General features: G+C 41.0%; 1 protein-coding gene across 1 annotated transcript in view; it reads left to right on the plus strand.

Moving 5' to 3' along the window:
- Positions 1–2689: 2689 nt before the first annotated feature.
- Positions 2690–12761, plus strand: part of EPB41L4A (erythrocyte membrane protein band 4.1 like 4A) — a 236241-nt gene continuing 226169 nt past the window's right edge. The window contains exons 1-2 of the mRNA XM_081289124.1: positions 2690–4077; positions 4466–4890. Coding sequence (XP_081145250.1) covers positions 4792–4890 — 99 coding nt within the window. The 5' untranslated portion in view covers positions 2690–4077; positions 4466–4791. The remainder of the gene's footprint in view (positions 4078–4465; positions 4891–12761) is intronic.

The following is a 12761-nucleotide window of genomic DNA, read 5'->3' on the forward strand; positions in this document are numbered from 1 at the left end:
TTTTCAAAGTGTCCTTGCCAGCCAGCAGAATAAAGATCACCTGAGAATGTACTAGAAATGCACATTCCCAGGCCCCATTCCAGAACATGAGTCAGAAATTCTGAGGGTGGACCAGAAATCTGGGGATGCCCTAAAAATAACAAGTCTTTTAACAAGTCTTCCTGGTGATTATGCTATATTGCCCTCAGATTTTAAGTAATTATTTTCTTATATCATCAATATTTTCAAGATTTTTTTTCTTTTTCAACTAATGTTTGAAAGTTCAGAAAACATAAAATGACAAAAAGGTGACAGAAGACATGGGTTGTTTAAATATTTCTTCCTAAGAGTGCTTTAAGAAGAATTCTATGTTTGGCATTTTGAAGTGGGGGCTGTAAGTGAAATCTCTTCTTCCAGGATGAGGATTCCTAAATCCTTTCACAAATGGCTGGCATATTTCCAAAGAAATATATTTATTCTGAATTTTTGTGTCATTTGGTTCATCTATATTAGCCTTATTGTGACAAAATATTATCTTGACCAAAGGAAATATTATTTTTAAAAAGTCTCTGAAAAGAGATCAAAGTCTTTGACACAAAGCTTTTTAAAAAATAAGTTTATAAAATTTTCTTTCTACATTTTTTATCTGTGCATCATAGTTGTAGATACAATGTTTTAAATAGAGTGTAGTATGTTGTGCACATGTTGAAAAACTATGATTTTCCTGGAAAACAGTTTGAATAGTATCTTGTTTTTCTGGATAGGCAGAGAAAGTCTCCCTAGGAAATCATGTGGAAGGTGTATGTTCACCTTTAAGGAAACCGCCAAATTGTTATCCAAAGTTGTTGTACCATCCTACATGCATACCAGTAGTGTATGAGAATTCAAATTGCTCCATGACCTCAGTGACGTGTGGAATTGTAGTAGGTAGCTTGGTATGACAGACATTTCATTACATATGTAGTTATATCTTATAGTGATTTTCATTTGCATTTCATTGATGACTAATGATGGTAAATATCTTTCTATGTGCTTATTTGCCATTTGAAGATATTCTGATGCAGCCATTACACTTTTAACCTAAAAATAAAAGCATAAATCCATATAAAAACATGGATTCTTACTGTCAATTCAGTTGTGTCTCCTCAAAATTCTTATTGAAGCCCTAATCCAATAAGTTTATGTAGAAATGAGGCTATAAAGGAGAAATTAAGATTAAATGAGATCATAAGGGTGGTGCCCTAATGCTAAAGAATTAGTGTCATTATAAGAATAGAACTTAGATTGTTTGCTCTAGGAGAGAGCTCTCTCATTCTTTCTTTCTCTTTCTGGCTAGGTGAACACACAAAGAAGAGGTCATGTGAGTACAGGAAAAGGTCATGCTGGAGCAATGATCTTGACTTCCAGCCTCTAGAACTGTGAGAAGATAAAGGTCCATTGTTTAAGTCTGAGTCTATGGTGTTTTGTTATGGTAGCTGGAACTGACTAATATGATCTGCATAGAAACTTTATTTGTAAAAGTCAAAAATTGGAAACCACCCATATGAATGGGAAAACAATTTGTAGTACATACAATTGAATATCACTAAGCAATAAAATTGCATAAACAATTTATAAACATGGATAAATCTCAAAAAGACTGTGTTGAGTGAAACAACTAGACAATAGTGATACTGTGTGACTCTACCTATGTAAACTCTAGAAAGAGTAGATAATCTATAGTAACAGGATACAGATCTTTGGTTGCCTGGGGGCAGAGATGTGGTGAAGAATGGGAGGGAAGGATTATAAAGGTACAGGAAGAAACTTTAGGGGGGTGATAGATAACACTAGCTTTACTGTGGTGATGATTTTATGGGTATCCTCATATATCAAAACTTAGTAAATTAGCTGGGTGTAGTGGCACATGCCTATAATCCCAGTGACTCAAGAGGATAAGGCAAGAGGATTTAGAGTTTGGGGCCAGTCTGGGCAATTTATTGAGAACTTATCTCAAAATAAAAAGGGTTGGGGATGTAGCTCAGTGGTAGAGGGCCCTCCATTCAATCTCCAGTATTGTAAACAAAACAAACAAAAACAAAAAAATATTATTTTTAAAAGATATATGCAGTTTATTGGCAATTGTACTTGATAATATTGTTTTTTAAAAAAAACCTGTGGTCTTCTTATCTCTAGGAAGCCCTAATTTTGTGTTAAACAGGCTTTTAATTTTACTTTCTTTAGACCTTGACAAAGAAATGGAAAAGAAGATGTCTGAATCAGAAAAGGCTATTATATGTATGGCATGTCATGGCTTTGTACCTTCTCCTATGAGGAGCCTGGAACAGAATTTCTGCTCCACTCCAAACCTTACCACTACCATTGAAGGTCAAAACCGAATCAGAACAGATCAAAGGGCTGAGGTTTTGGCTTAGAAGTAGAGAGCTTGCCTGGCATGTGTGGGGCACTGGGTTCAATCCTCAGCACCACACAGAAATAAAATAAAGGTATTGTGTCCAAGTACAACATATATATATATATATATATATATATATATATATATATATATATATATATATATTTTTTTTTTAAAACAGATCAAAGGACCATAAAAGAGGTGGAAGCAAAACTCAAAACTGGAATACAAAAGATTAAATGTAGACCTTTTTGATTTTTGTAAGGTTACAAAAATTGGATACCATAAAGAGTGAAAATTCATTAATCTTTCAATTACTTTCAGTAGTTGGTATTAAAAAAAACCCCATATTACAAAACAAAATCAAAACCAAAACACCCTCCTCAAGTAGTGAGGCTAAAATCCAGAGGTGTCAGCAACTGTGCAAAATTTTGACATTACATCCCAAAGTTGAAACAAAATTTTGTTAGAAGTTCAAGACCTGCATCACTTTCACAGGAAGCTTGGAAGTAGGCTTTTATTCATCCTTTACATAAAGTTCACCCCAAATATAACTTTATCGTATTTTGAGGGGGTGTGCTGATACACTATTTATACTAAACTGTAATAACATGGAAGGACAAAATTTTCGTGGCATATCAATATGGAAGGAAACCCCCCAACGCTGCAAATTGTTTTTACTGTGCTGCTGCGATAATCAGGTTTTTGTTTTTTTAGTTCTAACGTCCTAGGTTTTAAGCAAATTCTTTGAGCTTTAGCTACCCAAGCTCAAGTGGTAGAGAGGGAATTCAAGACTATATTTGAATCTAATAATATCGAACAGAGAAGTTGTCTGGAGGGCCTCCTATCCACACAGCTCCGCGTCTTCCCCTCCACGACTTGCATTAACTTGCTGCTGCTTCCCAGCTGGAGAACACAGATTGCACCTGCTCCGAAGGCCAACGGGGTCCTGCGGGGTCCGCAGCTCAGCCTCCGTTGCTGGTGCACAAACGCGAGGACCCACCAGGGGTCACTGTAGCCTCAGAGCTATTGTGCCCGCCAATCCTGGACGCGGCCAGCCGCGCGGAGGGCGTGGGACTAAGATCGCTGAACGCTAGGGTCGAAGCAGAACTGCGCCTTGTCCTCCCGAGCCAGCCTCCCGGTCTCCTAGGGAAACCGAAACAGCGACTCCCCAGACAGCAGCTCGGCTCGGGTGCAGCGCACAGCTTTCTCGCGCCGACCTGCCGGCACCTAGCCATTTGGACCACCTCCACTCCGCCCTCTGCACCCAGCTAAGATCCCGCCCAGAAGGGGCGCCCCTGCCACAGTCAAGGGGATCCCGCTAGTGCTTTTCGAAGGCATCTGGGCTGGGCCCAGCTGCACCTGGGCTGCTTCTGCCCGGGACGCCACCCCCAGCGACGCCCAAAGAACTTTCCCCGGAGCCCCCGCGGCCTGGCGCGCCCGGGGCACACCCCCACCCACACCCCCACCCTCCCACCACTTTGCCAGCCAGGGCGCCGGCTTCTCAGCGCGATCGCCCGCGGATCCTCGACTCGCGGCTTTTCTGGCTGTCCTGCAAAAGCAGGACTCACTCCGCCGCGGCTGCAGGACGTTCCCCGAAGGAGAGCTTGAACTTGACCACACACGAATCCCGGTAATGAGTTCGGGAGCCCCCAGACCGGACCCTTGTCCCGCGACGAGCTGACGCCCCCTCGCTGGTCTCGGTAAGGAGCCCACTGTCCTTCTTCGGGTGTCTGGATGCCCACGGGATGGAGTGTTGTGGGTAGCGGTCTGAGTGACGACTCTCGCCACTGCCTGTGAGCCCTTGGTTGAGATGTCGCGGGTACCCCTGACACAAAAGAGAAGCCGAGAGCTCCCCTTTTGGCCAACCTGTCGGGCGTGTGGGGCGGGGTCGGTGGTGCAAGTCCGCTCCTGCTGGGGACTCCACAGGCTGACGAGCCGCGGGTGCGTCGCGGCCACGCTGGAATTGGTGCTGGTGGAGGGAGCTGTAGAGCTTCAAGGGGGCCCTTCCTAGTCAGAGGAGGGCCTCGGGCAGTCGTCTCTCCTTTTCTTGTCTGACCCCCATTGCCAGGAGACTTTTGTCGTCCCCAGGTCTGTGGAGGGGCCGCGTCACCGCCGCCTTCAGAAGAGTCAGAGCCGGAGCCGCAGGATGCACGGGGACGCGCCGCCCTCCGCGCCCAGTTCCGCCGGCGCTTCCCCGGCGGCTCCCGGGCGCTGACTCTCCCAGCCTTCTCCGCCCTCCTTGCTTCTCGCGGCGCCAGGAGGCTCCGCAGCTCGGCTCCGGACTCCACCGGGAGCAGCTTCTCTCGCTTTCGCCACGGCGCGGACAGTAAATTAATGCTTCGTGTTTGAGGGGAGGGGGCGGCTTGGCGTTCGGTCACAGCTTTCTCGCCTGGCTGGAGACGGTCACAGTCGACATGGGCTGTTTCTGCGCTGTTCCGGAAGAATTTTACTGCGAAGTTTTGCTCTTGGATGAATCCAAGTTAACTCTCACCACCCAGCAGCAGGGCATCAAGGTAGGCATGATCGGGGGCGCGTTCCCGGGGTCGACAGCAGGGCGGGCGCAGGGGTCCGCGGCTTTGTCTGAGGGCTGTCACGGGTCGGGGCTGGCGGCCGCGTCTCTGCGCTGTGGGAAGGAGAGACAGATGCCCCCTGCGCTCAAACACAGGGTGGACGTGTTACGGTGGGTTAACTTTCAGTTCCCGCATCAAGTACTTCGACATCGCAGAGGTTACTCCATGCACCAATCCAGCCGCAGCCCACCGTCCTGCAATGGAGACCCAAAGTCTGTCCACCACCGATTTTCTCCCAAAGCTTTTAGGCCCCTCGAAGAGATGCAAAATTGAGTGTAGAAGCTGCACTTTACCCCAGGGTTGAAGGCATGCTTGTCCTTGGTTTTGTTGATTTTTTTTTTTTTCTTGATAGCGTTCTTGGAGAAGTAAACTAAACTGGTTTCACTCCTTGAAACACATTAACCGGGGTGTTGTGATTGTGTTGTAACTGGGTAAGGCTACATTTGTACTGAAAATAATTTCCCTTTCCGCGTACGAACCGGTTTAAGTAAACGTCTCACAGTTAAGTAAACGTCTCTCAAAGCTACTCGATAATAACTTTGCTTTTAGTTATTAAAAATGCGATTACTGCTATTTACCTACAAAACCCGAACAAACAGGCTGCAGACCTTTCACAGATCCACTTCCTTAATTTTGAAGAGTACCTGACAACCTGAGGATGCGCCTGCGCGCTTGTTTCGCCTATTGCAACAATTGAACTACCTGGAGGAGACCCGAATCCGGAGCGTTTTATTGTTTTGCTTCCCTTTTCTTCAGTTTAAGTCACTGAGGTTTTTTAGATAACGCGGTGGCTGAATCTGGTGAAGGGAAACCTCCCTCCCAACCCCCAATAGAGCCGGCTGGCTGGCTGAAAAATCTAGTTCAGGCTGCCAAGAGCCCTCTCCTCTCAGAAGTTAATCCTGATGGGGTAGGCCTGGGCATTTCCTTTTGCGAATCCGTTTTAACACAACTGGATGTGTACTGAAGTAACTGTTCCTGGCTAAAAGTCTCAGCGTTGATGATGCCATTTTTGGTGTACAGCGTTCTCATATCACAGGTGTACTTATTTTGCAGGAGAAAAGGGTGAAATGATCTATTAAAGCTATGAGATTGTTAATCCTTTCTTTAGGAAATTGTTTTGAATATTGTTTCCACAGTAATTAAAATAAGCAAAATGTAGTCAGGTCTCATTTGATATTTTCTTTCAGGACCAAAGGGGGAGAGTGTTCATTTTGTATTTTTAACTTTTATGTTCCCAAACATCCCCCTCCGATGCCCACAGAAATCAGGAAAAGAATTTACAAAATGATGTAACATTCTGTGGTGTGCTATGTGAATAAAATAGGCCAAAAAAATCATAAAACATCCTAAATTCTTGATAATACATAGATTCTCTGGTGTGGGAGTGGAAACAATTAGAAAAAGATAAGTGATGATCTGACGTGGAAACAACAAAGAAATCTTTCTGAAGTGCAAAGTCTCAGTTCATCTGGAGTCTAGTCATCTGCAGTGTGAGCTTCCTATTTAATCATAAAAGCCATGCCCCTGTCAGCCATGGAGCATGTACATTTTTCTGTCAAGAGAGCAGCCAAGACTTGGGATCAAATGGAATAATTTTGTCAAAGAAACATGAATCAAACGTCCTGATCCATAATTATTTTTAATAACCCAGGGGTGCTTATCTTGTTTTACAAATGGGTTGAAAATTGGTGAGTGATTCAAGGGCAACAGCAACTTTATAATACTGTTATCTTGGCTGTATGCCATATAACTAAACAATAATTTAAGTGGGCTTTTGTTGTAAGTAATCATTTCACAACAGGCTTGGTCTCTTTCAGTGTCACAGAAGCATACTATGTTATTTTGATGGCCATGTGTGTAACATAGATATCATCTGCTAAAGTTAACCACATTATCAGTAACTACCATGCAACCATAAAAATGCATATGTTAAGCACCTTGTGGTATGTACTAAATTAAACATTTGGGTATTTATAAGTGGCATAAGGTATGAAAAAGCAACCTTTTATGTAAACGATGCTCATACCTTGAATATGTGTATGTCTTTCTGCACATATCTGACTTTAAAATTTTTTTCCTAACCTTCCTATATCATAGATATTAATATTCCATTGTATTAATTAGATAAAATCAGCTCCTACTTTAGTTCATAAATGAAAAAGTAAATAATTACTTCAAAATTAGCCAATAGTTACTATTGTGGTGTTTTACTGTGAGATAATACATTCAATAATTTTGATTATCACTTCATTAAAAAGAAAGTTAAGCAGGCAGCATCAATTAGCTAATGTTCCTTGAAGTTAACATAGAAAAACAAAAAAAAAAAAAGAATTTGCTTGTATTGCTGTTATAATAATGCATTATGGGTTGGAAGATTAATTGGAATAAAGTACAATAATTATGAGAGAAGCTTTGTAAACATTTTTTTTCTGTGTGCCATTTTGAAAAACACCTTTTGAATCAAAGTACCAGATTACAAATTGAAAAGTTATGAAGTAATTTTCTACAACTTAAAATTTTTCATTGACTTTGGAGAAAAATTGCTGTTTCTATAGAAAGCATTTTAGCCTGAAGACAATAGTTATATTTTGTATGTTCAGGTGAGTATCATTTAAATGGAAAATGATTTTGTTTTAAAAATAATTTGAAAAATAAGACACAATATTTTTGTAACCATATTAATAGATACTTAAATTCTTAACTTGCTTTCGAGGTAACCTCACTTGACAAGCAGGAAATCTTTTTCATGCAGTTCATAGATTGAGTCCTATCCAAGATTTAAATACCCAAGTTTGTATAAACTGAAAGCTATTGGTTGTGTGTTGAGCCCCACAATAGCCTTTAGCTGTTTGTTCTCTGCTGCTATCTCTATTGTTTATTCAAGTAAGAATTTCTGCTATGGTTGGTCTCAGTTTTTTGAGTAATGTTTGGTTTGGGAAACTTTTGTTAGGTCTTTTGTTTTGTGTGCTAGGGGAGGTAGAGATCTTTCTTTCTTTTAGAAAGTAAACTTGAGTGTGGCTTAAACTAATTTTTGGATTAATTGGTTAGCAAAAGATTTTTCAGGGGAAAAAGTCACAGGTTTGTTTCTAAATTTAGCCCTCAGAATTGCTTGCTGTTGCAAATATAAATAGATTAATATTTTCATTTCAAAAAATTTGATCCTCTGAAATGAATACCAAGGTACTCATGATTCCTTTTAGTGTTGACTAAGTTAATGAAACCTAACATGACAGAGAAATTAGAACCCCATTAGCTTTTTAAAGGAATTTATGGAGATATGCAACACAATTTACCCAGTTAAAACATACAATTCACTCATTAATTGTTAAAAAATGTTACCTCTTAATTATACTGAGATTTCTGAAGGAATACTATAAGTCAGTTTTAATGCTTTGATGAGAAACTTCCTAATAAACCAGAAAAACAATTATAAGGTGAGAATTTAAAGTATATGTGTCTTACCAAGAATTGTAATTTTCATTTCATTTGAATGGTAATGTCTTAGAAGATTGGGGAAGAAAGTGAAAAGCAACAGTTTTTCATAAATTATATTAAGCATCTATGTGAATACCTGTATCTTTTATTGTTTTTATTTTGCTGTTTCTATAGAAACACATATCTTATAGACTTGGGGACCTTATAAACATTGGTTGAGGCAAGAAATCATTTAGTAACATTTCTGGTAATGTAAGCTGACTGGGGTCTGGAATGGTCAGTACATTAGATGGGACTAGGATAGAAAATTCCCTTCTCTACACTGTATCAAGCTTTTTTTGTTTGTTTTAGTTGTAGATGGACACAATACCTTTATTTGTTTATTATGTGGTGCCAGGGATCAAACCCAGTGCATCATGCATGCTAGGCAAATGCTCCATCAGTGAGCTACAACCCTGGCCCCACATCCAGCTTTCTAAGATTCAGATGTGAGATCTGTATTGTGGTTGCATAAGATGAACTAATTATAACCCGCCATTATAAGCAGTTTATTTTTATTGGTAAAGTACTTTTATCAGCCATAACTTAAATATGATTTAAACACTAAGAGGGAGAACATTGTTTTGTTACCTCTAGCAGCTGATGGCCTACCTTCTCCAGGGGCTTATAATGTTCTTGGCTAATGGTGGACCACATTCTTTTGCAGCCCAGTTACGATGTCTGTCTGTTCTTGAATTCTATAATGTGAAGCTTGAACTGAGTTTGAACTGAACTTGAATGAATGCAATGTTTTTGTTGCTTTTGAGCATGGGTGGTAAGGTTAAATCTAAATTGTAGGAATAAAAGTCCAGGCTCTACTTCTTATTGGCTCTGTGGACAGTGGTTTGTTATTTTTATTAGGACACTTACACTCAAGATGGGAATGTAATTTGTTTGTTTGGTCAGATTTTATTTGACACTGTAGGGCCAGGCAGTTCTTTCCTGTGGTAGGTTGTCCTTTCCATTGTGTGATACGTGGCTGCATTCTTAGCTACTACCCAGGAGATGCCAGTTGCACCTCTTCCCTAGCCATGACAACCAAAAAATGTCCCCATGTGTTGTCCAGTGTCCACTGATGGTCAGTATAACTGTTGGCTGAGAACCAGTGCCAGAGAGCACGTGGCTTCTTTTATTCTTAACATTTTTGGTACTTAGTTTTCTGCAGGATGCAGGGTAACCTTGAGATGTCTTCTGTTCCCTCCCTCTCCTTGGGAGTGGTGAGTTGTTTATCTTTTATTCAGTGAAAACAATATGATTTTCTGTGTCTTTTAATTGCTCATTTTTATAGTGGGAGCAATATAATGGGAAAAAATAAAAGCCTTTGCCCTGGAATCAGACCTCCTGGTTTTAAATTTTGTCTCCACTAATACTTACTAGCTGTGGGGCCATCATGAAAGATACTTACCTTTTCTGAGTCTCAGTTTCACCGTTTGTAAAATGGGTACAAATCAAAGTACTCACTTCACACATCCACAGTGCCTTCCATGTGGTGAGCACCCGGAAAATGTTATCTATCCTTTTCCTCCTCTCCTCTCCCTTTTTTTAAAAAAATATTTTTTAGTTGTAAATGGATCTTTCATTTCATTTATTTATTTATATGCGGTGCTGAGGATCCAACCCAGGGCCTCATACATGCCAGCTACTCTTTTTTGAAATGACTTATTCTTGTCTAAAATTGGGACTTTATTGTTTGACTCAGCACCCTACCTGATTGATTTAGCCCTGCCTGACTAAATGACTTGCTCTCTTGTCATGCAGAACCGCTCAGTCTCCCAAACATTGCATACTTCCTTGAGACTTTGTACATGGGATTTCTGCTGATTGGTGTACCCTTTTGCCTTTCCTTGAACACATCTTGACTCATCTGAACCATCCTTTAAGACTTGAATAAAGTGCCTCATCTGCTCAGAGGTCTTCAGCTGAGCTTGTGACCAAGCAGAATTAAGTGCTCATCCATGCCTCTCACACATCTCTCACACAGCACCTGTCATGACATGAGCATTATTTCTGGGCTCTGTCTCCACCAGCAGCTGATGAGCCCCTAGCTGTGATTCCAGCAGCTTGAGCCACATGCCTCATGTAATAGATGCTTGTTAACTACAATTCAAATAGAGGAATGAATGGAGTGTTACAGTTGGAATAGGCCACATTGAAAATCTTTAATATGGATAATGAGGTTCCTTTGCCACTTTATTTTTACTAGAAAAGGCCTCCCAAAAAGTGATTCTCACTGAAAAATATGTGTTGCCAAGATATTTGAATTTTATGTTGATAACATATAGAAAATGAGATGGTGCCGTGGACTGACTACATGCAGCACACTGAAGAGCTAACTAGCAGCTGTTTTAGAAAACAGACACTGTTTTTGTCATGTAGGGGTAACTTCAAGTCTTTTTCTTTTTAATGTAACTTTCTCCTTTCAATTTGAGTCTTTGGTAAGAAGTGCACATTTCATGAATAGGTAATAGAGCCTCATATTTTAATTACCTTTTTCCCCCCCTGATCTCCTGTTCTTTAAATTTTGAGAACAGTATTAGTTGGGCTCACACAATCTAGAGCCACTGCAGTAATTTTATTTTTTATTTATTTTTGTGGTGCTGTGAATTGAATCCAGGGCTTGGCACACTAAGCAATCACTCTACCACTGAGCTATGTCTCCAGCCCCACTGCTATAATTTTTAATGTTCCTATTTTATCTATTTTACTTTTGAAACTGCATAAACGAATCTGACATTCATCTAAGGCTTAATAGAAAAGGCAGAGTGATAAGTTAAATATTGGGGTTTTTATGAAAAATTATGTTTTCCATTCCAACAGGAAGTGCATTTGTCTGCAGGCCTGTTACAAACATGACTGTGCACTTCATACCTCTCTGAGATTGACTGCTTTGGCTGAGCCCTCTGACATTTAGCCCCATGTAAGGCTTATACACTTCACTCCAGGTCAGCCTGCTTTGGTTGCAGTGACTTGCCCTTTGCTTCTGCACCATGAATTTTGTTCTTAAGTCTTGTATATTAAAATTAAGCAGGCACCTGTTATCACATGTGGTAGGCCATAGACTAGGTGTGCTAAGTTCAGGAACCAGTCAGTTTACTGTGTGACTCAAAGAGCTTGTAACTACAATTTGGAGAGTGTACCATTCTTAAAAATGTGGATCACATTCCTGTGCCTCCTGAGCCGTGTATGTATTTCCTGTTTGTTTTCTTTTTTAAAAGTGAACCAGCATTCTTCTTAAGTGCTGCTGCCTATTGTTAGTCCCTTTCTCTGTTACTAAACATTCTTGGGGAAAAAATCCCCAAGGGCTGAAATGGCTTCTCTGGGGGATCTCCTAAGAATCAGCTCAAGACTTGAAAGGGCTGGTTATGCTTCCAAAGGGGTGAGAAGTTTGTTTCCTAGCAGAGGAGATTGACAGGCCCAGAGGAAATTAGAACAAGAGAGATGGGGCAGGCAGGGAGAACCGGGGAGTGCCTTGTGGGACTGCTGAGTGTTAGCCTGTAGGGACAATAGCAGAAAGGTCAGATGGCAAGGGAGGGATCAGCAGGCCCCCGAAAACCAAACACTGCAGTATATTGTTTAGAAATGACACATTTTGAGCTCTGGAATGGCTCTGAGTTTCCAGCTTTGTGGGGATGGTGCTCCAGAAGGTGGCTAGGAAGTGCTTTGTTTAGAGTACAGCTTTCCACAGTGACTGGCAGGAACAAGGCTCAGATTTCTGAGCTAGCCACAGAGGCCATTTGTATGGATAAACTATTCAGTTCCCATCTTGTCCTTCATTCAGATCTGAATTTGAGAAGCAGTTTTGAGCCTCTGCTGTCTTAAATGTCACTTGTCAGATTTGTTTTTTCTCCCCCATCCTCACTGCTCCCAACAGCATCTTATGGCCTTCACTTCACACTTCACACCAGAACAAGCCTCCTAATTGGGGTGCTGTGTGGTCTCCTTCAACCCCTCCTCCACTGTGTTCAAGTCCTGGTCTACCACATAATTACTGGCTTTGTGATTGACTGGACAAATGATTTTTCTTGAGCCAACCTCAGTTTCCTCATCTGTAAGTTGAGGGACATGATATCTTTCCCAGGATGAGGTGTGAGAATTTGAAAAAAGAATTTTGGGATAAAAGATGCTCAATAAATGGTCACTGCTAATATGCATGATCTATTATTTTCAAGTATAATTGGTTTTCAGTTACAATTTGGAAATTCTAATCCCCCCAACTCTGCCCAAGTACTTTCTGAGGGGTGTGAGTGGTTGACTGGATAATCATAGATACTAATGACTTGTCAGATCTCAGTGTTTCAAGGAGAAATAGTGTCATCTTCTAGCTGTGTATCTACTCATGT

Source organism: Spermophilus citellus, assembly GCF_964194105.1.
Source record: "Spermophilus citellus genome assembly, chromosome: 1".
Classification (NCBI taxonomy): Eukaryota; Metazoa; Chordata; class Mammalia; order Rodentia; family Sciuridae; genus Spermophilus; species Spermophilus citellus.